The sequence below is a fragment of the Dromiciops gliroides genome, chromosome 4 (genome assembly GCF_019393635.1).
Source record: "Dromiciops gliroides isolate mDroGli1 chromosome 4, mDroGli1.pri, whole genome shotgun sequence".
NCBI classification, from domain to species: Eukaryota; Metazoa; Chordata; class Mammalia; order Microbiotheria; family Microbiotheriidae; genus Dromiciops; species Dromiciops gliroides.
In genome coordinates, this window is record NC_057864.1 from 211078805 (window position 1) to 211106046 (window position 27242).

A 27242-nucleotide genomic window follows, 5' to 3' on the forward strand; every position below is an offset into this window, starting at 1 on the left:
CCCTAAATGAAGAACACATGAAAAATGTTTTAATAACTCCCAAACCCCAAATGATTGAACTAAGGCCTCAGCATCAAAATTTGACAGCTATTTTATTTCAGACTTATTTTAGGTCTAAAAATATTTTCTCATTAACAACAGCTTACATTCAAAGTTTGAAAAGTGTTTCATATATGTTATCTCATATGATAAAGAGGTAAGTAATGTGATCATTATCATCCCCATTCATGAGGAGAAAACTGACAATGACATGACTTATGTCCCAGATACATAGTTCATTGTCAGAATCAGGATTTGAATCCGGGTTCTCTGACATCAAAAGTGCTCTTTGCACTATACCAGGATGCTTCATCAAGAAGTCCATTTTCTTGAGGGGGGTAGGGAGGAAGAGAATTTGGAACACAAAGTTTTAAAAATCAACATGAAATGTTCCTTATATGTGTAACTTGGGGAAAATTCTAAATAAATGAATTTTTTAAATAAAAAAAAAAAGAAGTCCATTTATGATGAAGATGTAGAAAAATTGGAACACTAATGTATTGTTGGTGGAGTTGTGAACTGATCCAACCATTCTGGAGAGCAATTTGGAACTATGCCCAAAGGGCTATGGGACTGTGCATACCCTTTGACCCAGTTATTACCACTACTAAGTCTGTATCCTAACGAGATTATAAAAAAGGGGAAAGGGCTCACAAGTAGAAAAATATTTATAGTTGCTCTTTTTGTGGTGGCAAAGAATTGGAAATTAAGGGGATGCCCATCAATTGGGGAATGGCTAAACAAATTGTGGTATATGAATGTAATGGAATATAATTGTAATGAAAGAAATAAGCAGGCAGATTTCAGGAAAAAGTTGGAAAGACTTAACTGAATTGATGCTGAGTGAAATGAGCAGAACCAAGAGAACATTGTACACGGTGTCAACAACATGGTATGATGATCAACTATGATACACTTAACTCTTCTCAGCAATACAATGATCCAAGATAATTCCAAAGGACTCATGAAGGAAAATGCTCTCCACATCCAGAAGTTAGATGCAGATTGAACCATATTATTTCTATTTGGGGGGGGGGGGGGAGTCTCTTTTTTGAGATTTTTCCTTTTTGTTCTGATTCTTTTTTCACATGACTAATGCAGAAATGTTTAATGTGATTGTACAAATACAACCTATATCAGATTGCTTTCTGTCTTGAGGAAGGGGGAGGGAGAGAGAAAAATTTGAAACTCAAAATCTTATAAAACCAAATGTTGAAAGCTATCTTTACAGGTAACTGGAAAATAATAAAATACTTTTATGATAAAAATAACAGAAGTCCATTTACTCTTTTTACCCAAAGAATAGGACAAAAGAACAGAGAGTACACATTAAAAAGTCAAGGTCCAAACAAATTTGTGGTGAAAATAGAAAAAACTGAATATTTATTTTCCTCACCACTTTCTCAGGAGATAAAGAATTCATCCATTTCTCTATCAAGGCTTCCATGTAACTTCCAGAAAACTGTTTACTTTCTTTCTGCTGTTTCAGTTTTATCAGTCTTGATGCATATCTTTTCTGCCATTCAGTTAGCTCTTCCTGGGAATGGGCTGACGTACACTGGGCACCATACCTACAGATTCCTTGCTCTAAAAATCTAAGTAAAAAGAAAAGATAATTGCACCATGTCTTTAATATTTGTAAAGGCACACCAAAGCCCATTATGTGCTCTCTGTCACTTTACCAACTAGAACAAGTTGTGTTTTCCAGTAGATTAATTTGGTCACAATGCAGTGAGTTGGTTAAAAAAGAATAGCAGCAGAAGTTACTGCAGTTGCAATTTAAAAGCCTACTTCCCACCTCCAATGATCTCACTCTGTATTTTTTGGCAAAAAAGGAGGGAGCAGAACAGTAACAAGTAGGGCCTAAATCATAACAAACTGAGGATCTCTCAAAAATTCCACCTACAAACATTCATCCAATGTGACATGTTACTATTATTCCTCCTAGACAAATTTTTTTTAAAAGTCTCTGAAGCAACACTGACATCAAGTGGTTCAACTTTTCAAATACATACATACATAAGCTACCCAACATAATCTAAGGAAAACTACCTGAAAACTACAAACATTTCCTTATGAAAAATTGTTAAATTATTCATTTAATGCTTCTAAATTTTCACCTATAAACTAAATAATAATTTCACTAAATTGGAACCTTTCCCTATATTACTATTAACCTAGACTTTATTTCAAATTATTTTTAAGACTTTTTTTGTTTGTGTGTTAGAAATTAAAAATAGATTTGTGATAAAAGTACTATTTTACAAAGTCAAGTGAGGCACTGTATAATTTTCATCTATACTATGTAAAAAAAATCATTTCAGGGGAAGCTAGGTGGCACAGAGGATAAAGCACTGGCCTTGGATTCAGGAGGACCTGAGTTCAAACCCAGCCTCAGACACTTGATACTTACTAGTTGTGTTACGCTGGGCAAGTCACTTAACCCCCACTGCCCCACAAAAAAACAAACAAACCCCCCAAAAAAATCATTTCAGTTTTCATGTTCTAAAAAAGATAAAGCTAATGATGTCTCATTGATGTTTGTGACCTGGGAAAGCCAATTTCATTTCAGTGTCAAAGACGATATTCAATTACATAAAAGAATAAGACTGTCCCATGCAAAATGGCTTTAATCAAAATATGGATAGGAAAACTTTCCCAAAAGACACTGTATAGCAAAAGTAAGCAATAAGCCAATTTTACAAATCAAATTTTTTTTAAATGACTGATAGTGATATCTTTAAAAAAATTCTTAATGTATAATTATATATAACAAAGTAGTTATTTCATGAGCAAATAAGGGGTAGAAATGACTATCATAGTAAAAATAAACATGAATAATGATACAAGAAATTACATCAGTCATTAAATTTATAAAGTTTTTAGACATTTAAGCTCATGATACACTGTGACTATTTGCATTTAAGCTCATGATATACTGTGTTCTATAATTTATTCATAATAAAATTAATATTTAGGGGAAAGAGGAAACATGCGAATGAGAAAAAATATTTGTTATCAAATATCTCTCCTAAGGGTTTGGTGTCCAAGACATATAAACAACAGAAATCTATAAAAAACAAAAAGCCATTCCTCCAAGAGCTAAGAAATCAAAGGATATTAATAAGTAGTTCTCCAAAAAAATTATAAACTATTAACAACCATATGAAAGAATGCTCCAAATCACTAATGATTAAAAGAAATTCAAATCAAAACAACCATGAAGTGTTACCTCATGCCAAGTAAATTATAAAGATAACAAAAAATGGAAATAGTCACCATTGGAGGTGGCATAGAAAGATAGAGGTACTATAACACATTGTTGGTAGAGTTGTGAATTATTACAACTATTATTGAAAGTAATTTCGATTATGCAAATGGAGTGGCTAAAATGTCCATATCCTTTGACCCAGAAATTTCAAAAGTAGACATACATACCGAAGAAATCAGTAAGAAAAAGGAAGCTAATACACCAAAATAATTATAGAAGGGGCAGCTAGGTGGGTGCAGTGGATTCAGGAGGAACTGAGTTCAAATCCAGCCTCAGACACTTGACAATTACTAGCTGGGTGACCCTGGGCAAGTCACTTAACCCCAAAGGCCTCATTTAAAAAAAAATTATAGCAATATTTTTTTTGCGATAATAAAGAACTGGAAAAGTTTCCCTATTGATTAGGGAATGACTAAATGAATTGTGGTAAATGAATTTAATAAAATATTGCTTTTCACCAAGAAAATACAAACATAATGAATACGGACAATTTAAAGACTCAGATGAATTGTGAAGTAAGCAGAGCTAGGAAAACAACATAAATAGTACAAATTTTTTAAAAAACAACCGCCACAAAAATATTAAAGGCAAATATTATAAACATTTATTCTAAAAAGAATTTGTTTGTTATTTTTGTACTTAGTAGTTACATTTCCTATTTATTAACTCAGTATACAACATGACACATTTAGAAAAATAAATATAAGTTGCTCTAAAGAGCACTTAAGCATACCTCCCTCCCTTTAGTGCCAAAATAGACTATGAAAATAAACCATTGCATATACTATCAAATTTGATCAATGTGTTTCATTAGTTTTGCTGAAATGTTTTTTTCCTGTTTTTGTTTTCAATGTTTACTGCAAGGTATACCTTGCTCGGTAGGGGAAGGGTATGAGATACAGATACACAAACATACATACTACACACATATGTACATATACATACATATATACACATGTATATACACATATACTACATGGAAATAAATAATGTAAAAAGAAAAAGCATCAATAAAAAGATAACATTTTTAAAAACAAAAGAATATCTTTAAAAAGGAGAAAGCCTGGTATGCAAATATCATTACTATATGAACAAGTCATTTTTAAACTATTTTATTTTCAATAATTTTCCTTAACAATGAAGAATTTTCATTTTCCATGTGATCGTGACAAAACAGCTACTATCCCATTATTTTTATTGTCACCATTGTACACCAAATGTATGTTACCCAAAAAAAGGTTCAAGCAGTAATGGCTTTGCCTCATTTCTACTATAGAAAATAGAAATAGAAATAAATATAGAAATCGCACTGTGGCATAATGTTTATCCATTGGCTTTCAAATGAGGAAGGCCTGAATTGAAATCCTACTTATGACAGTTAGCTGAGTATATATGGGTAAGGCATTTCTCAGTGCCTGAAGCATAAATCACATAAATTATAGGTGAACTGCCTATCTACATCAGTGCAAGGAGCTCCTACGATGGATGGATTTTACACCAATGAAATCATGTCAGAAAAGAACTATTAATCTGAAATCTTGACAACTATTCAAAATTATCATAGAATTTAGAGCTGCGGGGGAGCAGCTAGGTGGTGCAGTGGATAGAGCACTGGCCCTTAAGTCAGGAGGACCTGAGTTCAAATCCGGCCTCAGATACTTAACACTTACTAGCTGTGAGACCCTGGGCAAGTCACTTAACTCCAACTGCCTCACCACCCCCCCTAAAAAAATAATAATAATAATTTAGAGCTGCAAGAGATCTGAGTGATCAACTAGTCAAATCCTTTCATTTATTTACCCACATACCCAAAATCATGGTAAAAGAGTCATATTAAAAATGTATGATTTGTTCATAGAATTTGGTCTTACAGAAAATTTTAAAACAATTAAAATTGTATATTTAAGTGGTCTTATATTTTTAAGTATAATATTTAGCTTTCATTTCCCCAATTCTATTCTTCAGTCAGCCTTCTTACCTGCTTTTCTATTTGGCCAATTCTACTTTTTAAGTCTTTCTCTTCAATGAATTTTTGTATATCTTTTTATGTTTGGCCAATTTTGCTTTTCAAAGAGTTCTTCTCTTCATTGGAATTTTTTTTTGGGGGGGTGAGGCAATTGGGGTTAAGTGACTTGCCCAGGGTCACAAAACTAGTAAGTGTCAAATGTCTTCGGCCGGATTTGAACTCAGGTCCTCCTGAATCCAGGGCCAGTGCTCTATCCACTGTGCCACCTAGCTGCCCCCTCTTCATTGGATTTTTGTGCCACTTTTATCATTTGGCCTATTCTGTTTTTTTGTTTTGCAGTGCAATGAGGGTTAAGTGACTTGCCCAGGGTCACACAGCTAGTACATGTCAAGTGTCTGAGGCAACATTTGAACTCAGGTCCTCCTGAATCCAGGGCTGGTGCTTTATCCGCTGCGCCACCTAGCTGTCCCCCCCCATTCTGTTTTTGAAGGTGTTTTCTACAGCATTTTTCATGTCTCCTTTACCAAGCAGTTGACTCTTTTTTCAGGATCTTGCATTGTTCTCATTTCTCTTCCCAATTCTTCCTCTTTCCTCTTAATTGATTTTAAAATTCTTTTTGAGCTCTTCCATGGCCTAACAAATTCATATTTTTTCTTTGAAGCACTGGATATAGCAGTTTTAACTTTGTTTTCTTATGAGTTTATATTTTGATCTTCCCTGTCACCATAGTAACTCTGTATAGTCAGGATGTTTTTCTGCTGTTTGCTTATTTTTCGAAACTATTTCTTGACATTTAACTCCATGCTAAAGCTTCAGGGTTTTTGTGTAGCTGTTTTATAGGGATAATTCTGGGGCCCTATAAAAGTCTTTGGTTCTTCCAAGGTGGTATGATTTAAGGAGAGGTATGGTCACTGCTCTGCTGGGCTGTGTTCTGGTCCATGAATGACAACAAGCACTCTTTTGTGCTCTGGAACTGTGACCAGGATCCTAGCTCCCCTACAACTGAAAGCTGTGGTGTGCTAGTGTTCCTCCTCACCCTAGGACTGAGACCCAAATCGAAGTATTAGTAATACAACAGAGTTCTGCCTCCATTGCCAGCAAAGGGACTCCTGTATTCTCCTTCTGAACAGTTGTCTGACCACCCCCCCCCCCACAACTTCATGTCTGTAAACCACCACTGCCACCACTGATTCAGTTGCCCCCAAGACCTATCACTGGTTTGCTGGGATACAGTCTGCATTAGACGGCACTCCACTCTCATCCTGATGCAACAGACCTTTCTTGCTAACATTTAAGTTGTTTTCGGCTGGAAAACTGCTTCACCCCATCCTTTTGTGGGTTATACTACTCGAGAATTTGTTCTGAGGCATTATTTAAAGTTGTTTGGAGGAGTTTGGGGGAGACCTCAAGCAAATTCCTGCCTTTTCTCTACCATCTCAGATCCACCCCAACCTACCCACCAGGCCCTTAAATATAATTTTTAAAACTCAATGCAGGGGGCAGCTAGGTGGTGCAGTGGATAGAGCACTGGCCCTAGAGTCAGGAGTACCTGAGTTCAAATCCGGCCTCAGACACTTAACACTTACTAGCTGTGTGACCTTGGGCAAGTCACTTAACCCTCATTGCTACATAAAAACACAAACAAAAACAAAAACCTCTGGTCAATATAATTAACAACCATGATTCCAGAGTGCCAATGGGGGAGGGGGGAAGAAGAGATAAAAGGGAAATAAAATTAATGATGAATAATCATTAACAATAACAATAAACAATTTTAAAAAACAACTCAAATGGCTATGATAAATTTATTTCTCTAAAAATTGTTAACAAATAAATTGCCTAGGGGCAGCTAGATGGCGAAGTGGATAGAGCACCGGCCTTGGAGTCAGGAGTACCTGAGTTCAAATCTGACCTCAGACACTTAACACTTACTAGCTGTGTGACCCTGGGCAAGTCACTTAACCCCAATTGTCTCACTAAAAATAAATAAATAAATAAATAAATTGCCACTCTGTGAACTTTATACTTTATTATCTATATCAGATTTCACAGAAATTTCAAAATATTGTAATCTGAAATGATATTAGAGACTAGCAATTAAGATGTCTTGGACATTTTGGCTATAAAACTATCGTCAAAATATCAAACTTCCATAAGAAAATAATATAAGTATATAATAAGCCCTATTTAAACCTTAACTGACTGTAATGAAAGTAAGGATTATAATTTGGAATTAATATTATTAGATGTCAATGATTTTGTGCTCTTATTTCAAATCAGTAATCATTCTCCTTTTTATTGAACTATTATACTTGGCTTCTTCCCTAGAAGATTTGTCTAGACCTTTCTTGAAAACTGGATTAGTAATATATTTTTTTTAATCAGGCCTGTAATTTTAATGGCATAGGGTAATGGTCTCCCAACACTCTATTTACGCTCCTCCCTCCCCAACAATATTTAAGATTTCAACCCTTCCCTTCTGAGTCAGGTGTAGGCCCCTCAAAGAATTTATAACCACTATCCAGGCATCTACTGTAAGAGCTATGAAGGAACCTAGAAAATGTGTCCCCACCCAATATACTAAGTCTCTACCCCCAAGATCACCTAAAGGTTGTTAAACAGACACCTAGGAGGTCTCTGCCTCTAGAGCAATGAACAGTAAGAGCCGGACTCTTCACCCCAATTTCATTTTAGGTGGGGCAGTCCTGAATGAATTGTGATCTCCCTCTCCTATTATTTATCTCCCATCCCCTATGGACCCCTGTTTTACACTTTCCTGTTTCTATCAAGGACAACATCATTCTTCCAGTCACTCAATTTCAAAATCGTGATGTCATCCTCAACTTTTCAGTCTTACTCACCCCAAAGATCCAATCAGTTGCCAAATGTTTTACCTCCACAATATCTCCTGCATCTAACCTCTTTCTCTATATTCATAAAGACACCATCTTGGTCAAGGCCTCATCACCTCTCATCTGGACTATTACAATATTCTCCTGACTGGTCTTTCTGCCTCAAGTCTCTGTGTACTCCAAACAATTGCAAAAGTGGTTTTGCTAAAGTGGTGTAACCATGTCACACCGATTTACTAATGCCTCTAAGATCAAATATTATTTCATCTCTATCTCATCTTTTTAAAATGTACATTTTTGTGTAAAGTTTCTCATAATAATAATTAGCATAGTAGTATATGTACATAATAAATAAGTAAACACATATTAGAAGTAAACATTCAAAACTTTTTTTTAATGACAGAGGCATGGTCAAAAAAATTTGGATATAACTTGACCAAAGCAATTTAACAGTACTTGGGGCACTGAAACGTTAAGTGATTTGCCTACAGTTGCACAGTCACTGAATTATTGATTTTCAAAAAAGAATGAAACATAGGGGATTAATTTTTTTAAAAAAAACTACTTGCCATTTTACCTTTTACACAAAGTATACTCCTCACTGCTGGTGATTCCTCTAGGTGGAGGGCGGAAATGCCAACCATTCTGAGAACCTGGAGAATGATCAGGATATACGTATTTTTTACTGTGTGCTTGCTAATGATTTCAATATTTTAATGTTAAAGGACTCCCTCTAAAATCACTATTCTAGATGATGCAAAAATATGATATGGAACAATTGCCCTTCATGAAAATATACATACAGATTAATGGAATTAGATTACTCAAATAAGAGGAAAAGTATTCAAGAACTAATTTAGAATAGAATAAACTCCAAAGAAATTAAATCATTTTACTAGTCTTCTGTCCTATAAAATAGCTGATTTGTTTCTTATTCAAAGACTCTTCCTTAGATCTTTAGAGAAAATGTTAGTATACCTGAGATAATTTAGGTACTCAATACTTCTTTATTGAAAGCTCTTTCCGAAAGGAAAAAGTTTCATATACAAAGCAATTAAGCAACTCTCAATATTCAAAGTCCATGTTAACTAGGATTTATATGTTACACTATAAAGTAAAGGTTCCAACTCTAGGTGGGTAAAAACTGAACTTAAGTGCAAAGATTAAAGAAAATGATGCTGAGAAAAAGAACAAGCAGGTAAAAATTTTCAAGTATCTGTTGGCTTTTTGGTCATTCTTTATTTTGGAACCCAAAGAATCTCTGTAGACCTTAGTTTCCTCATTTATAAATGGAGAAAATAATATTAATATAACCTACCTAATAGGGCTATTGTGAGGAAAGCACTTGTAAAACACTATATCAATGTAAACAGTTATTATAAGGAAGAACTTCTTAAAAGTAATAAATTAGGCTAGAGGGAAAACTGGAGAATTAAACTTCAAGATGTATAAGAAGGTTTAAATGCAGCTCTGTAATTTAGGACACGGGTATATAGATGACCTCAAATCCTCTTCCATCTCTATCACTCCATTAAAAAATCATAGGAAAAGCCCCTATTACCTACATTAATTCTTTGAACAAAATTTATTCAATATTTTCTATAGTGACATAGTGGACAATGTGTCGGCCTTGGATCCAGGAAGAAATGGATTCAAGTCCTGCATCTGACAAATATTGGCTATGTAACCAGAGGCAAATCATTTAACTTCTCAATGATTCAGGCAACTCTCTAAAACTCTAAAAATTACAGACAAATTGCTATTGATAGAGTGAGTTCCTATTGTAAATTACCTAAACCAATAAAATCAAAGGTCTGGACCAAAAATACTTCTAATATATTCTCTACTATTAATAAATGATATCTCAATACATTTCTTCTTGAAAATAAAGAACCAAAAAAAAAAAGCCTATATTAGGAGAGATTTATTTAATTTTCCCTTACCTTCTTCCAAGTCTTCCATGTGATATTCAGATGGGACTTTACTAGTGGCTGTCTGTAATTTTTTAAACAGAAAGTATTAAAATTCTATAGTAACAGTTTTAATGGCTCATCAGATCTATGGGGAAGAGGGGGTAGGGTTATTAACATGAAAACTATAATTACAACATAAAAGTTTCTGCTTAGAAGTTTAAGTCATTCACCTAATTCCATAATACCTTTTCTCTTTGTTATAATGCAATGAATTACATTTAGGAAGAAATTTACTACAACACAGATGCAGCCTTAATTTAAAAAAGAAAAACAGATACAAGCAATTTCTGCTTTACAAATGGCCATTACAGCAACAGGGACATAGTGTCTCATAGAAGAAATTGCCCCATGTTCCCAGATTCACAGAACCTGCAGAGTTACTGACCTAGTATAGAGAAATAACAAATTCCAACAACCACATCCCTACCAGAGAAGACACTGCAACTACTTGAAAGGAGAAGATCTCAAGGTAGAACTCAGAATACATTTTGCCATGGAAATAAAGTTATAAACATTAGTTATATATGGTTGAAATGATAATAATTATATATAACATATATTACATACATACATATATAAACTTACATATAAGTCTTTGACGTTTTCAAAGTATGTTATGTATGTCATATTTTAGGTCTATACTTCAGGCATATTATTAAACCCAACCACAACTTAGAGCATTGTAGCTATAGGAAAATGTACTTTAAATTCTGAACTTTGGAAATATGCAAAAATTGTGAAGATAGGTATTACCAAATATTTGAGCTTACAAATAAACTAAAGGTATTCATATTACAAAGGATTCTATGTGCTCCAAAAAGATTTATTGACAAGCTCTCTCCTTAAATAAAATAGCTCTCGTAGTCTATTAAATATATGATTAAATTGCTGAAAAACTTTAAAGAAATGAAGTAAGGTATACTCATTCATGCAACTGTTTTCTGCATAAATTCACTTTATATATGTACATCACTGAATTCTTTAAAATTAAACTTTTCTTAAAAAAAATTTTATCCTGTGAAATAGTATGATATATAAATGAGAATAAACTATCTGTTATCAAACATAAAGCCTATTTTTCTTTAGTGGACCTGTGTCTTCATCAGTATAGAGAACTCCTAGAGAAAAACATCTCTACCAATTTAGATCAGCACCTTCTTTGCAACTTATGGTCTTAAGAGATTTCCCTGGAGAACTAAGAGGATAATTTGCCCAGAGCACAAAGCAGAGACAGGACTGATGCTAGGTCTTTTTATTTCCAAGGCTAGCTCTTCTTCCATCATGCCACACTGGGTGGAAAGATAATTATTAAAAAATGAAACATGCATGATAAATGTGCTAAGACACATTAACTATTGTTGATCAATGACCAGGAAAATCTGTATAGTATACTCATGCTGATGCTTTTGAATTCAACATAGTGGTTTAACTGATGGGATTTCCGCCCATATTAGGATAGTTTATTACAGTGAATATGATAACCTGTTTGTGCTTACTCTTTCACTTTCAAAGTTTTGGGATCTGGGGGTTTTTTAAACACCATTTTTTGAATGACCAGAACCCCAAAAATTAAACCAACAGATCAAGATATTAGCTGGACCACGATGCCTTAACTAAGTTATTATATAATACTTCTCTAAAGAAAACAAGGTAAAATATTATATTGCTAGCTTCCATTAACACTAAAAAAAATTATTAGAAAAATATAACAAGTAATAAAGAACTATCACTAAACAGTCTCTAGAGACAGGTCTTTTTTATCTACCATTTTCTATTCTCTAATCTCTGAAAATGAGGTGACCTTTATGAGTACCACGTATTCTTGATTCCATTCCCTCTCATCTTCACCAAAACTTCACCTTTAATCATCCCCTCTCTTTAGAACCTTCAATATCTGGTTTTCTGGTTCCTTCTCTCCGGCCTTAAAGAATATTCAAGGCTTCTCCATCCTTTAAAAACTTTCACTAAATCCTATAATCCCCTCAAACTATCATCTTATATCTCTCCTACATTTCTCAGCCAAACTTTTAGCGAAAGTTGTTTACATTCATTGCCTCTATTTCTTCTCTTACTTATACCTCAACCCTTTGCAATCTGGCTTCTAAATTCAACCCTCAAATGAAATTGCTCTCTTCAAACTTAGCTTAATTGTCTCTGTCCTCACCATTCTTGACCTATCTGGCTACACATAACATTGTTGAGCACCCTCTCCTGGAAACTCTCTACTCTCTGAGTTTTCAATCAGTTAAAGAGCTCATTATATGCCAACCACTATTGTAAGTGCCTGTGATACTAAAGAAAAATAAAAAGTAAAACAGTGCCAAAAAAAAAAGTAAAACACTAGGTAAAGACGTGAAGCCATATCAATTAGAAAGCTAATGAAATCAAAAATCTAGGAGAAAGGCAATGACACTACGAACTAGGGTGGTCGTAAACTGGGTGGAGTAAGGGGAATAGATACAAAAGTTATGAAGACAGAAATGATAAAATTTGACAACAGAGTAGACATGTAAAATAATTAAGGGTGAAAAACCAGCAATGTAAGGTTGTAAACCAAGCTGAGAATGTAGTAGTACCTTTGACAGTAATGAGGAATTCACAAGTAAGGGTGGATTGGGGCAGGGGGGAGATAAGTTCTGCTTGGGACATGTTGGCTTTGAAATACTTACAAGACATCCAGTTTTAGGTGTCCAAAAGGCAGAACTGTGGCTTGGGCAAGAAAGAGACATGGACTGGATATATAGGTCTGGGAATCATTTGCATGGAAATGATAACAAGTAATGGGAGCTAATGCTCTGTGATGACATAGTATAGACAGAAAAAAGAACTTTCAGAAAAGAGCCTTGGGGGATACTCAAGGTTAGGAGGCATGACATGGAAGAAGATCCAACAATAAAGAACAATGAAGAAAACCCCGAGGGTCAAAGAAGAGGGATGGAGAAACTGCACTGTATGTCAGCAATGTTGTTTTGGACAATTTAAAATGGCTAGACAGTATAAAATATACTAGAGTATACCTGACAGACACAAGAACTATGTGAATATAAACATGAGACACTTTTTATGTAGATGGAGTCAGATCTAAATAATATTTATTGTTTATGGGTAAAGCCAATATAATTTTTAAATGACAATTTTACCTAATTAATCTACTTATTTAATCCCATCCCAAATAACTAAAAAAATTATCTTAGTAAGTTAGAAAAAATAACAACAAAGTTCATTTGGAAGATTAAAAGGTCAGGAACTTCATAGAAACCAGGGGAAAAAGATGTAAAGGAAGCAGATTCAGTAGTACCATACCTTAAACTGTATTATAAGGTGACAGCATTGTTGAAGTATAAAATGGATCATTTTGATTGTTTTAAATTAAAATTTTCTTGTATAAATAAAACCTATGCAGCCAAGTATAGAATGAATGTGGAAAACTGGGAAAAAAACTTTCATAGACAATTTCAGATAGGATATGGTTGGGTTGGAATTTTGCTGTGGTATAGGAAATGATGAGCTGGTTGATTTAGAAAAACATGGAAAGACTTGGACTCATGAAGGAAGGTGATATCCACCTTCAGAGAAACAGATGAAAAGTGCAAATAAGCATAGTACAGTCTTACATTTATGCGTATGAGTGTATATGTATGTATGTTTACAGATATCTATGTGTGTTTGTATATACATGAATATATGTGTATGTACACACATAGACACACACATATATGCCCTTATGTATCATAGCATTTAGGGAAGGGTTAGGGGAAAGGAAGAGGGGGAAAAAAGTTAAAAGTGCACAGCAGAGAACAAAAGAAAACCTACAAGGAAGCAAAGAAAAGCTGAGCAGCTTTGAAAACAGAGTATTTATTATACAGGCTTTCTTGAAATAGAAATTTATTGTTTTATATTGAATCCTCTCTTATGTTCCTCGGCGTACATAGCAATGCATTTTTTTCTTTTCTCATTTTGTATTTCAGTTTAAAATTTTTTAAAAGGAAGAAGAAAAAGAAGGAAAAAAACAAAAACAAACCAAAAAAAGTAAGTGCTGAAGAACTATTGATTAGAAAACTGAAGTAAGACTTCCAAAATTGTTGTCAAAAGAAGGATCCCGTGACATTCATTGAATTTACATATGATGATGGATCAACAAAATCAAAAATCAACTTTTTATTTTTTTAATCAAGTGATTGTCCAGACAGTTTAGTATTGTGCATAGAGTAATGAGCTTGGAATCAGGAAGACATGGGTTCAAATCTCTGACACTATGTGACTATTTCATTTGTATGTGCCTCAGTAATATCCCGAGACTTAGGTACTACATAATTCGTAAGTTAGACTCTTCAAAAATAAAAATAAAATGTTATAATTATGTGTCAGTAATTAGTTAACTAACTGATTATTCTCTTAATATTTAGAAAGCAAACAAATAGAACTAAATTTCTTGAAGGAAATATTCAAGAATGGAATTCTTGAACACAAAAGGAAGCAGTTCCAATGCGGAAGAAAAATAAAAGCTGTCAGAGGAGATCAACGAAAACGCACAGAACTCACCAACCAACCTAGGTTTAAAAGAAAAATGTGCAGAGGAAGGAAGGGCAAGTAACAAAGGATGAATGAATATAAGGTTATGGCAATGTCCTGTAAAAATAATGCTGAAAGTGTTACAAATTCAGAATGAGCTGGGACTGGCAAGAGAAGCTAAGGACAACAAAAAGGAATATATAGTTATATTGGGAGGGAAAGAGAAGAGATAGGATGTCTGGTTGAGGTGGATGGGACAATGGTAAATTGCCAACAGAGAGAAAGCAAAGCTACTCAATTTTGATTTTTGTTTTCTCTAACAAGAAGAATTACATTTGCGTAATAAAGGAAAAACAAAAATGAATAACAAGGAGTCTAGAGCCAAAATAAATGGATGGTAAAAGAATACCCTTGATGAGTTCAAGCCACCAGGCTCACATGAATTACATCCTCAAATACCTGAAAGTTTTGGCAGTTGTGTAATTGCTGAGTCACTATTAGTAATATCTGAAAGGTCATAGGAAATAGAAGAGTTGCCACAAGAAAAAGGCAAATGTCTCAGTTTTCAAAAAAGGGGGAAAAAGAGAATCCATAAACTATCAGCGAATTTGACTTCAATTCAAGAAAGTCATAAAAAGTGATGGTTGTTAAACATCTACAAAGGGAAACAGTGCCCACAAATAGCCAGAACTGTTTCATCAGTAACATGTCAGGGTTACCAAACTAGAAGTTAGGGAGAATGCTATAAAGGGTATCAGTGCAGTTGTAAGCTTTAATAGCGTATATGCATATAAGTAAAAATATACTTACATTTAATTTAACAAGTATTTGATAATCTATCATGTACTCTTCTTCTAGGGATGGAGAGAAGTGGACTAGATGATAATATAACTAGATAGATTCACAATTGGTTGAATAGCTTGATTCAAAAAGTAGTCATTTATAATTCAATATCAGTTCTTCAGTGGAATGTGTCCAGGTATTTGTATTTGACCCTGTGCTGTTTAACATTTTTATCAATGGTTCAGAAAAAGGAATAATTGGCACGTTCATGATATTTATAAATCCCACTAAGGTAAAATAGACAGCTAACACAATGGTTGACAAAGTCAGGACTGAAAAAGACAGGTAAGAGGATGAAACTCATTAAGAATAAATGTGGGGCAGCTAGGTGGCACAGTGGATAGAGCACCGGCCCTGGAGTCAGGAGTACCTGAGTTCAAATCCGGCCTCAGACACTTAACACTTACTAGCTGTGTGACCCTGGGCAAGTCACTTGACCCCAATTTCCTCACCAAAAAAAAAAAAAAAAGAATAAATGTAAGGGAGCAGCTAGGTGGCGCAGTGGATAGAGTACTGGCTCTGGATTCAGGAGGACCTGAGTTCAAATCCGGCCTCAGACACTTAACACTTACTAGTTGTGTGACCTTGGGCTAGTCACTTAACCCCAATTGCCTCACCAAAAAAAAAAAAACAACAACACAAAAAACAAAAGAATAAATGTAAGGGAGCAGCTAGGTGGTACAGTGGATAAAGCACCAGCCCTGGATTCAGGAGGACCTGAGTTCAAATCTGGCCTCAGACACATGACACTTACTAGCTGCGTGACCCTGGGCAAGTCACTTAACCCCCATTGCCCCACAAAAAAATAAATAAATAAAAAATAAGTGTAAGGAGCAGCTAGGTGGCACAGTGGATAAAGCACCAACTCTGGATTCTGGAGGACCTGAGTTCAAATGTGGTCTCAGACACTTGACACTTACTAGCTGTGTGACCCTGGGCAAGTCACTTAACCCTCACTGCCGTGCAAAAAAAAATTAAAAAAATAAAACTGAAAAGTTGTCCTGTGCCCTTTATGATCTATACAAATGTGGTTGCTTAACAAAAAAACAAGAACAAACAGTTATGTAAACAAGGACCCCAAAAATTGCTGAAGCTGTTCTCTCTTGCCTACCAGGCTCCTTGTTTGTCCTACCTTCCCTTGTCAATATTGCTACACATTTAAAACACATAAATACTGGTAAAAGTTGCAGCCATTCACCCACAGTAAAGAGTACTACTGAGCTGATTGACTGTAGCAGTTCACTGATGTGAGGTACTGAAATTGCTAGCTAAGGCAGCTATGACTTCTTGAATTTCCTCTGCTGGTTCTCTGTTCCTAGTTTGATGAGTTTAAAAGATAGTGTATAAAAAGTCTCTTATAATCCTTCATGGATATATAAATATCAGTTATTATTACAAGGTTCCTAGAAATGCTTTCTTGTGAATCTCTTAGAATTCACTTATGGATTTGACTCTGAGTAATTTCCCCCAGGATTCTGTTTGCTTCCCACAAGGGCCATCTCATGGACACCTTATCTCCAATGGTGACTACAATGTGTAACTTACACAGCTTTTTTCACCCAAATGCCTCACTGGCCTCTAGTTGAGAAAAGCAAACCAGTCCACTGAGCCTCATATTAGCTACTCATGCAATTTTGGGGTATCCTGTTATAAGTTATCCCAGATGAATGAGGGAGCAATCCTCCTAATTAGACTCATAAGAAATAAGCCCTATCAGTTTAAGGGAGGAAGCACAATGACTTCCTTGCCCAGGTTATCACTTGAACTCCCTTTTCTCAAGCCAGGGACCAAATGGCTAACTCAGAATGACCCAATCATCAGTGAGGACAAAAAGTATTCCCAATTCCACTATACCTGTTGCAACTAACACTACCATAGTGCCTTGAGGTTAGTGAACAAAAATCCATTTTACCCACTGATGAAGAGTTATTCCAGTATCAAGACTGAAAAGTCATTTTTCAGCAGAGTAAAGCAGACATACTCCCCCTTCACTGAACATTCTAAAACCCATCTACTTTATCCTAGACACTGGCACATTGACTCTTCTAAGAGTGAGAACTGGAAATCCAAGCTAACTGTGAGTTTATGGAGACAAACTAACATTAGAGGTATACCAAGCAATCAAACTGCCCAATTTATATGAAGAAAAAGCAAAGTCATTTTCATGAAGCTACAGTGCCCCATGTATAATTATAATATGACTTTTACTAGCTGTGTGACCCTGGGCAAGTCACTTAACCCTCATTGCCCAGCAAAAAAAAAAAAAAGATAATTATAATATGACCACTATACCTCTGCTTAATAACTATATTTTGAAATTGCGGACCTAGGGCCAATATACATATACATAAGCATACATACGTAAAATTTACATACTTATATACGTAAATGTATTTTTATATACATACCCCTCTGTGTACTTACATATATATGTGTGTGTGTGTGTGTGTGTGTGTGTGTGTGTGTGTGTGTGTATCTGTAGGTGAATAGTTATATACATATACCTATATACATATCTATACTTGTTTATGTTTATACATGGAGAGACAGACATAGCTGCCAGATAGATAGCTTAGCTAACTTGCTACCAGAGAAGATAAAAAATATATCTAAACAGATACAGTCAGAGAGATAAAGAAACAAATCTTATTTGCCTTAATTCTGTCTATTTTTCCCAGAATAGAGCCCCCATCTGAATGAAATGAGAGTATATCAATTCTATTCAATCCATATCTTAAGTACAGGTCTCCGGGCACCTTGTCTCCAACTGAAACTTCTACTGCTTGCTCTCCCCTTCATTACCTGGCCAACCTCTTCTCTAACTTCAGGGCTGGCAGGCCCAGAGATGCTCAGGCCATAGAGTAACACCAAAGTCTGAACAGCAGAAAGAATAATCAGCAACTGCTTACCCAGCTTTAGAACTAACAGGATGCAAACATAAACAAAGGAGTGCTAAGAAACACTGGTCTTATGGAGAAATGAGCTTTTAAAAATGTGGCCAAAGATACCTAAAAGACAGAGGGACCTATGAAGTTGCCCTCAACACAAACATAAGACCCCCTCATCACTTTCTTAGCAGACACAGATAAAATTGATTCCACATAATTCAATACAAAAAGCTTACTAACAAAATTAGCAAAATTTTCCCCTAAGAAGCTCCACAAATATTCTTACCTCTGTTTCAGTGAGAAGTGTCTTTAGTCTTGTCAAATCTTTTGTTGCCATTCCATTCTGATAAGTTGAAGAAAAAAAGGAAAAGGAAGGGGAGCAGGGGAAGTTATCAAGAGATTAGTTCTTTCCTATTATCAATATCAAATCAAGATCAATTCTTCAACCGATTCTCCAATTTGCCTCTGCAAATCATAACAATTTAGGAAAACATAGATATGATGCTAATATCAGATATATCTACCCAGTAAGTAAAACAGTTTCACATTTTACAAAGGAATTTAAAATCCGTTAAATGGGAAATAAAAACAGGTATCACTGTAGACCAAGATAAAACAATGTAGACATGGGACAAAATTATGAAAGAAAAGGACCTGGGCGGGGGTACCCCTTCTTAAAATTTTGTATCCTTTATCTTATTAACTAGTTGGTTGATATTTGCAAAATTATGTCACATCTAAAATTATTTAAGTTTCGAAAGAAAGGGTCATGGAAGAAATTCACCCAGCTTTATCTATGGATTATTAGTATCTCCCTTCAAGGAAAAAGATTAAAAAGAAAAACAATTTACTTCACTGAAATTCATAATTAAGTTTTACTTCAGAAGCAAATTATTTTTGCTTTGAAATAAAATAATTCTGAATTAAAGTTCTGAATAAAAGTCAAATATAAATACAGCTATAATCTGAGTATGCTTAAGCAAAAAAGTTCACAGGTTTCAAAGTGATGATATTGGAAAATACTTTGCAATTTACTTCTAATGGTTGAAATCCATTTTATTTTCTATTATAAAACAACTATAGCCAAAGGAATAAATTTTACCTTTCAAATTCTTTTATCCAGTTGGTAAAAGGAATAGACAATGCCAGTCTGAACAAAATATCATCACAATATCTAATAACCGAGCACTTTAAAAAAGTATTTACTCTACCCTGGCAATATTAACTATACATGAGTAGCATTCTAGTTAACAACACTTTTCTAATTTTTCTACTTTTAAAGTAAATATGGTGTATTCTAGTGAATAAAATAACTCTGCCTAAGATTTCCAAATTTATTTTCAAAAAAATTCACACCAGTTCAGAAGAAGAGTAAAACTAATAATAGAATTGCATATAGAATCAAAGAAGGATTCAAATCCATATTCCACTACTAAGTCCTGCAATATCAATACTGGGATCATTGTGTAATTAACAACCATTTTCTTCCTTTCCTCAGAGAACTAGAAATTATTAGTAAGTTTCAGTGAAACAAACAGTATAAAAAGTAATACTACAGGGCAGCTAGGTGGCACAGAGGATAGAGCACTGTCAGGTCAGGAGGACCTCAGTTCAAATCCAGCCTCAGACACTTAAAACTTACTAGCTGTGTGACCCTGGGCAAGTCACTTAACCCCAACTGCCTCACCAAAAAAAAAAAAAAGTAATACTTTTTTCTTCCCCTTGTTGACTAAGTTTTAAAGTCTGGACATTACATAAGCCATTCAATTATAATGAGGATGATTTTAAAAACCACTTAAATTTATAAGGGACTCAGGTTTTAAAAAACTGTAAGAACAAGGGTTTAGAAATTGTAGAGCAAGGGTTCTTAACCCTTAAGTGAACTTTTTGTGGTATGTGAATTTTTTTTTAACTGTGTTTCAGCAAAAATTGGAGGGGGGTTGCAGTCCTATATATTTTATTTTATTTTAAAACAATGTTTTAAACCATTTTTGTATCAGGAATTACTTTGTTGGTACTTTGAAACATATGGAACTCTTCTCAGAATATATTTAAACTCTTAAATAAAATACTTAGGATTACAAAGGAAACCAAATATACTGAAATATAACTATTAAAATGACTAAAAAACAAGTTCACAGAACCTGGTTAAGAACTCCTGATTTAAAAGCATATTCTTGGGGGCAGCTAGGTGGCATAGTGGATAAAGCACCAGCCCTGGATTCAGGAGGACCTGAGTTCAAATCCAGCCTCACACACCTGACACTTACTAGCTGTGTGACCCTGGGCAAGTCACTTAACCCTCATTGTCCCACAAAAAATTCTTGAGAAAGGGTCTATTTATTTCACCAAGCTGTCAAAAGCAAATAATAACACTGAAAAAGTTTAAAATTCCTGCTCTAGAAAATGAATAAGTAAAACAATTATGATCTTTGAAAAGTTAACTGTAAGTACTGACTTTCAGGAATATCTTCAAAACTAAGTGGAAATATTACTTAATAGCATGAAAAGACTTTAACCAAACTGCATATTAAAGTGACATAAATGTTTATTTTGATGCTTTATTAAATTATGAATATAGAATGAAAACTTCATGCAACTATGTTCTGTTTTCAAATTACTTCACTAGCAATTCTTGAAAATTCAATATTATTTTCTCTTGCATACTGACTTAATAATTTTCTTTGAAATATATGTTTGAACCCTCATAAATCTGCTAAAAAAATTCAACAGATTTTTTCTTCTATCTTCTGCAAAAGTTTGTATCCCTTACTCCCTACGCCAAAGATAACAGTGACTATTTTTCAAGTTCATTCTCAACACATTTTATTTATATACACATACCTATACATACATAAATACATATATATATGCACAGCTTAGATGGATATATATGTATATCATACATACACACACATATATATATATCATGATATATGGACAGGTACATTGGGAGATAGTGGTTATCTCAGGATGCGCTGTCTGCTCATCTTGGATGGATACATACATACACACATACATATACATATATATTGAAAGATGATAGATAGATAGATAGGTAAATAGGTAGATAAGTAGGTAGGTGATACACATACACACACACACACACACCTCCCAATGTACCTGTCCATATATCATCCTTAGGTTAATTATGGGAAGCAATCCATCACAATATCCCTTCACTCTCTCTCCCACTCCCCAGACAAGAGGCACCTATATCTATGGTCACTGAGGGTCAATGATGAGTGTGGAAAAACCTATTCATGGGCTGAGGCATATACACCCTAACCAATTAACACTTATAAATCTTCAAGAATACCTGCAGAGCTGGGATATTATTGATAAGGTCTGATAACAGAACCAGAGCTTTTTCTTTATAAAGAATAATCCAGGGGCAGCTAGGTGGCGCAGTGGATAGAGCACTGGCCCTGGATTCAGGAGGACCTGAGTTCAAATCCAGCCTCAGACACTTGACACTTAATAGCTGTGTGACCCTGGGCAAGTCACTTAACCCTCACTGTCCTGCCCAAAAAAAAAAAGAATAATCCAGCCTCAAATTATACTGCTACTAGACTCATCATTTGGACCTCACATGGATACTAGTGCTTATAGGAGTATGGAAAAAGCTGACAGAGGAACACAAATTGTCAAGATGAGAGAAGTACATCCCTCAATCTGGAAAAATCTGCCAAGGAGGCAACTGCAGATTTTGTACCCCCTGCCCTTATTTCATCTGAGACTCACAGCTTTAATTCATCTCATTCAACAATGCATACCTTTCATTTTAAACTCAGTAAACCTACCCCTCTTCCAAATTTTGCTTTTACTCTCTGAGACATCACTATCCTTCCTTCCAGTCACTCACTGTCATTCTTGACGCCTTACTTTCATTCATCACAAATATCCAGTCAGTTGCCAAAAATGATTTCACATTATCTCTCCAATCAGACACCACCCTAATTCACATCTTTATTACCGGGGCAGCTAGGTGGCGCAGTGGATAAAGCACTGGCCCTGGATTCAGGAGTACCTGAGTTCAAATCCAGCCTCAGACACTTGACACTTACTAGCTGTGTGACCCTGGGCAAGTCACTTAACCCCAATTGCCTCACTAAAAAAAACAAAAACAAACATCTTTATTACCTCCACTTCAACTAATACAATAGACTACTGCCTCAAAAATTTCCCTATTCCAATCCATCCTCAATACAGCTGCCAAAAGTGGTGAGCCTAAAGCATAATTCTGACCATGTCACTTACTTCCCTACTCAATAAATCCTCTTCTAGTTGACATTTAAAGCTCTTCATTATGTGGCCCCTTTTAATCCTTCCAGTCGTCCTACATATTACTCCCTAAACTCACTCTATGGTCCAGTAATACTGGCCTCCTTGCTGTCCCTCACACACAACATTCTATCTCTTATCTTCATGCATTTGCACTGACCATTTATCATGCCTTAAATGGTGTCCATCCTCATGTCCTGAAATGTTTCCCTGCTTCCTCCACTCTTAAAATCCCTAAACTTTCAAGACTTAGCTCAAGTGCCACCTTCTGCAGGAGGCCATTCCTGGGCCTCCATACTGCTACTGCTTTACCTTCCAAACTTAAGTACTATCTACTCTGCACATATCTTACACATTTATATACTACACCTACATTATATCATTTGAGTGTCAAAACCCTATGAGGTAAAAACTACCTAAATTTACCTTACCATCTACTGTGTATGTAGTTTACAGTTGTATCCAAATGCTTATCACAGTGTCTAGCATATAATAAGGGCTTAATAAATGCTTACTGCCTTCCTTGTTGCTTTATATGTATGTCTGTATATACGTACATGTATACATATGTCTATGTATATTGTCTCATCCATTAGAATATAAGCTCTTGGAGGGTAAAAACTGTTTTTATCTCCAATCCTTGGACAGTCCCTAGCATATAGTAAACTGTTAATGAATGCTTGTTGATTAACTGATAATTGCCACTGAAATATACAAGACTTGTGTATTAGTTTTGTTTTCACCTTTTAGTAACTACTACATAATTCTTTTAGAGAACATTAGTTGCTAAATGTTAAGGTACTGGTAGGAGAGCCAGATCACTTCTCCAACCCTTGGAATGAGACCCACAAACCTAGGACAAAAGTTAAGCATGAATTAATTTTCAGGAAAGCAAATTAGATCTCATCAACTTACCAGAGACTCTCCCATCAGGGACTTGGAAAGAACATTAGAGACAACCTGGAGCTTTCCTTTAAGATGCATGCAACAAAGCACTGCTCGAAATGAGCCATCTCCCTTGGCCAATCCCTCTCCCAACACTGTAATAAGATACCAAGTGTTAATCATATTAATTAATGCACATTTTTCTTGACTATAACATTAAAACTATGTCCTAATTATGTCTTCTTAAATAAGAGACTAAGTGATATCTACGTTTCTAGAAAGAAGAGGCCATGTTGTGCTAATGTCCATCTTGTTCAAATCCTTGCCTTGAGAAGGAATACATGTAAACCTGAGAGATAAAACTTAATGGTAGTAAAAATGATTATGTTTACAGCATAATGGTTAGAGAGAGACCTGACCTTGGAATCAGAAAGACTACATTTAAGCCTATCTTCTGAAGTACAATGGCTTTGTAACCCTAGAAAATCACATAATCTTTCAAAGCCCTAGAGAACTCTCTAAAACTATAAATTGCATGCCTGCACTGCTAAAACAAGTGCCCTATACCAAATGAAATCATGTATCTAATCCCTATTACTATTCTAATTAATATTATAAGCAAATTAGAATGTAGGATGTAAAAAATACTTGCAGTTATGAGTTTGGGCTTTCTGTCCCAAAATATTTTCTTGGGGCAGCTAGGTGGCACAGTGGATAAAGCATCAGCCCTGGATTCAGGAGGACCTAAGTTCAAATCCAGTCTCAGACACTTGATACTTACTAGCTGTGTGACCCTGGGAAAGTCACTTAACCCTCATTGCCCTGCCCCTCCCCCCAAAAAAGAGAGCATTAAGGGGCAGCTAGGTGGCGCAGTGAATAAAGCACTGGCCCTGGATTCAGGAGTACCTGAGTTCAAATCTGACCTCAGACACTTGACACTTACTAGCTGTGTGACCCTGGGCAAGTCACTTAACCCCCACTGCCTGAAAGAAAAGAAAAGAAAAGAAAAGAAAAGAAAAGAAAAGAAAAGAAAAGAAAAGAAAAGAAAAGAAAAGAAAAGAAAAGAAAAGAAAAGAAAAGAAAAGAAAAGAAAAGAAAAGAAAAGAAAAGAAAAGAAAAGAAAAGAAAAGAAAAAGAAGAAAAAAAAGAGAACATTAAATAAATAGATGGATAGATGGATAGATAGACAGATAAAATAACCCAGGATCATTTAGCTATATATTTTTACGGGGCAGCTAGGTGGCACAGTGGATAAAGCACCAGTCCTGGATTCAAGAGGACCTGAGTTCAAATCCAGCTTCAAACACTTGATACTTAACTAGCCGGGTGACACTGGGCAAGTCACTTAACCCTCATTGCCCCACAAAAAAATTTTCTTAAGCCACCTCAAATATTACATATTCAACAACAATTCACCAAACATTTGCAAAGTGCCTAATTATGATAATACAAATAATGTTTAGATAAGATATGGTCCTTGCCCTCACAAATTTTCTAATCTAGTTAAGGGATACAGCCCATATATAGATAATTATAACAAAATAATAATGACCGCTAAGGTCCCATACAGCTCTAAATTTAATATCGACAATCCTAAGAATATGATTATATCACAAAGTCCTGAATCAAAGTGTTGTACAAATAAAAGAGATGGAAGGTTGTTACTAAATTGGGGTTGGGGAGAGAATCAAAGAAGGCTTTATGGAAGAACTGACAGTTGACAGGAACTTTAAAAGAAGGGTAAGAATATAAAAGACAAGGTAAGGGAAGAAATTCTAGGAATAAGAGTGAGCAACAATTATAAAAAGTATGCATATAGAGCTTTAAATTTTATGACTGATAGCCATCATAGCATTCCTGGGCAGCAGTCAGTACAAATATTATTATCCTCATAATATAGATGAGAACTGAAGTTCAGTGACATTAATTGATTTGCATAGGGTCAAATAGTAGGTAAGAGTAGATTTGAGCCAGGACTCAAATCCAGGTCTTCTGACTCGAAAAAAAATGCTATTTCTACTATTCCACAATATCAGAGGCATGAAAGTAGGAAAGAAAAGAGTATATTCAGGGGACAGAGAGTAGTAGTCCATACATTTTGTTTATACCATAATGGACATGTGACATAAGGTAGGAAGAGTAGGGTAAAACCAGATTGTGATGGGCTTAGATATAAATCAGAAAAAGGTAGAAACTGAAGATTTTTAATATCTATGCAAGAAGCTTATTTTGGAAGCAGAAATTATTTAGAAATTATTTTAGAAGAACTGACATGAGAAAGACTGTTAGGAGATTATGGCAGAGTCTGGGCATATGGTAGTGACATATTATACAAAGGTGATAGGAAATAAAGAAGACAGAGAGACATGGGAGATAGTGCAGAAATAGAAATAAATAAAAAGAGTGGTAGAAGCCCAAAATGAGGTAGGGCTGGCAAGGAAGTCTCAAGACAGCAAAAGTAGAGGAGGTTCTTAGCCATAATGTCAAAAAGATAATTTTTAAATGACCACTATTATGGGTTGATGAGATGATAATAATTTTCTATGAAGAAAAAAAAGAACTATTCAACTCTAATTTTGTTTATATTTTCTCTGTGAAAGAGAATGCTCTTGAGAATTCTAAGGATAGAATAAAAATTAAAAATAAGCAGTTAATAGGGGGCAGCTAGATGGTACAGTGGATAAAGCACCAGCCCTAAATTCAGGAGGACCTGATTTCAAATCCAGTCTCAGGCACTTGACACTTATTAGCTGTGTGACCCTGGGCAAGTCACTTAACCCTCACTGCCCCACCAAAAAAAAGGCAGTTAGTAACCAATATAATGATTGGAAATATAGACAGGAACATAAAAGAAACCACCTAGCACTCCTTGATGAGTTCAAGTCACCAAAATCAAGATGAACTATGCCCCAAGGAAATCAAAGAAAAAACCAACGTGATTGCTATGCCACTGGCCAGTATCTTTCAAAGATCCCTAAGACAAAAGGAACCAGAGACCTACAAAAGGGTAAATATAACCCTAATTTTCTTTTTTTTTTAAACAAATTTTTTTATTTAAAGTTGTGACTTTCAAATTTTATTCCTCTCTCCCTCTTTCTCCTCTCCCGACCCTGAGGTGGTAAGCAATCAGATATAGGTTATACATGTGCAATTATGTAAAACATTACCACATTAGTACTTTTGCATAAGAAAACTCAAAAGAAAAAAAAAGAAACACAGTAAAAAATAACATGCTTCAGTCTGTGTTCAATCAATATCAGTGTTTTCTTTGCAGGTATATAGTATTCTTCATCATTAGTCCTTTGGGATTGTCTTAGATCATTGAATTACTGAGAATAGTTAAGTCATTCACAGTTCTTTATTGAACAATATTGCTGTCACTGTGCACAATGTTTTCCTGGTTCTGCTCACTTCACTATACATCAGTTCATATGAGCCTTTCCCGGGTTTTTCTGAAATCATCCTGCTTGTCATTTCTTATACCACAGTAATATTCCATTATAATCACATACCACAGCTTATTTAGCAGTTCCCCAATTGATACACATTCCTTTGATTTCCAATTCTTAGCCACCACAAAAAAAGCTGCTATAAATTGTACAAATAGTTCCTTTTCTCTTTTTTGGGATGTCTTTGGGATATAAACTTAGCAATGATATTGCTGAATCAATGGGTATGCAGAGTTCTATAGACCTTTGGGCATAGTTTCAAATTGCTCTCCAGAATCGT

General features: G+C 35.0%; 1 protein-coding gene across 1 annotated transcript in view; it reads right to left on the reverse strand.

Annotated features, from left to right (window-relative positions):
* The window catches only part of HELZ (helicase with zinc finger), a 272879-nt gene that overhangs the window by 170840 nt on the left and 74797 nt on the right, over nucleotides 1–27242 (reverse strand). Inside the window, 5 exon segments of the mRNA XM_044001827.1 lie at nucleotides 1436–1634; nucleotides 8706–8781; nucleotides 10072–10123; nucleotides 18631–18687; nucleotides 23544–23668. Of these exon segments, the coding sequence (XP_043857762.1) occupies nucleotides 1436–1634; nucleotides 8706–8781; nucleotides 10072–10123; nucleotides 18631–18687; nucleotides 23544–23668 (509 nt within the window).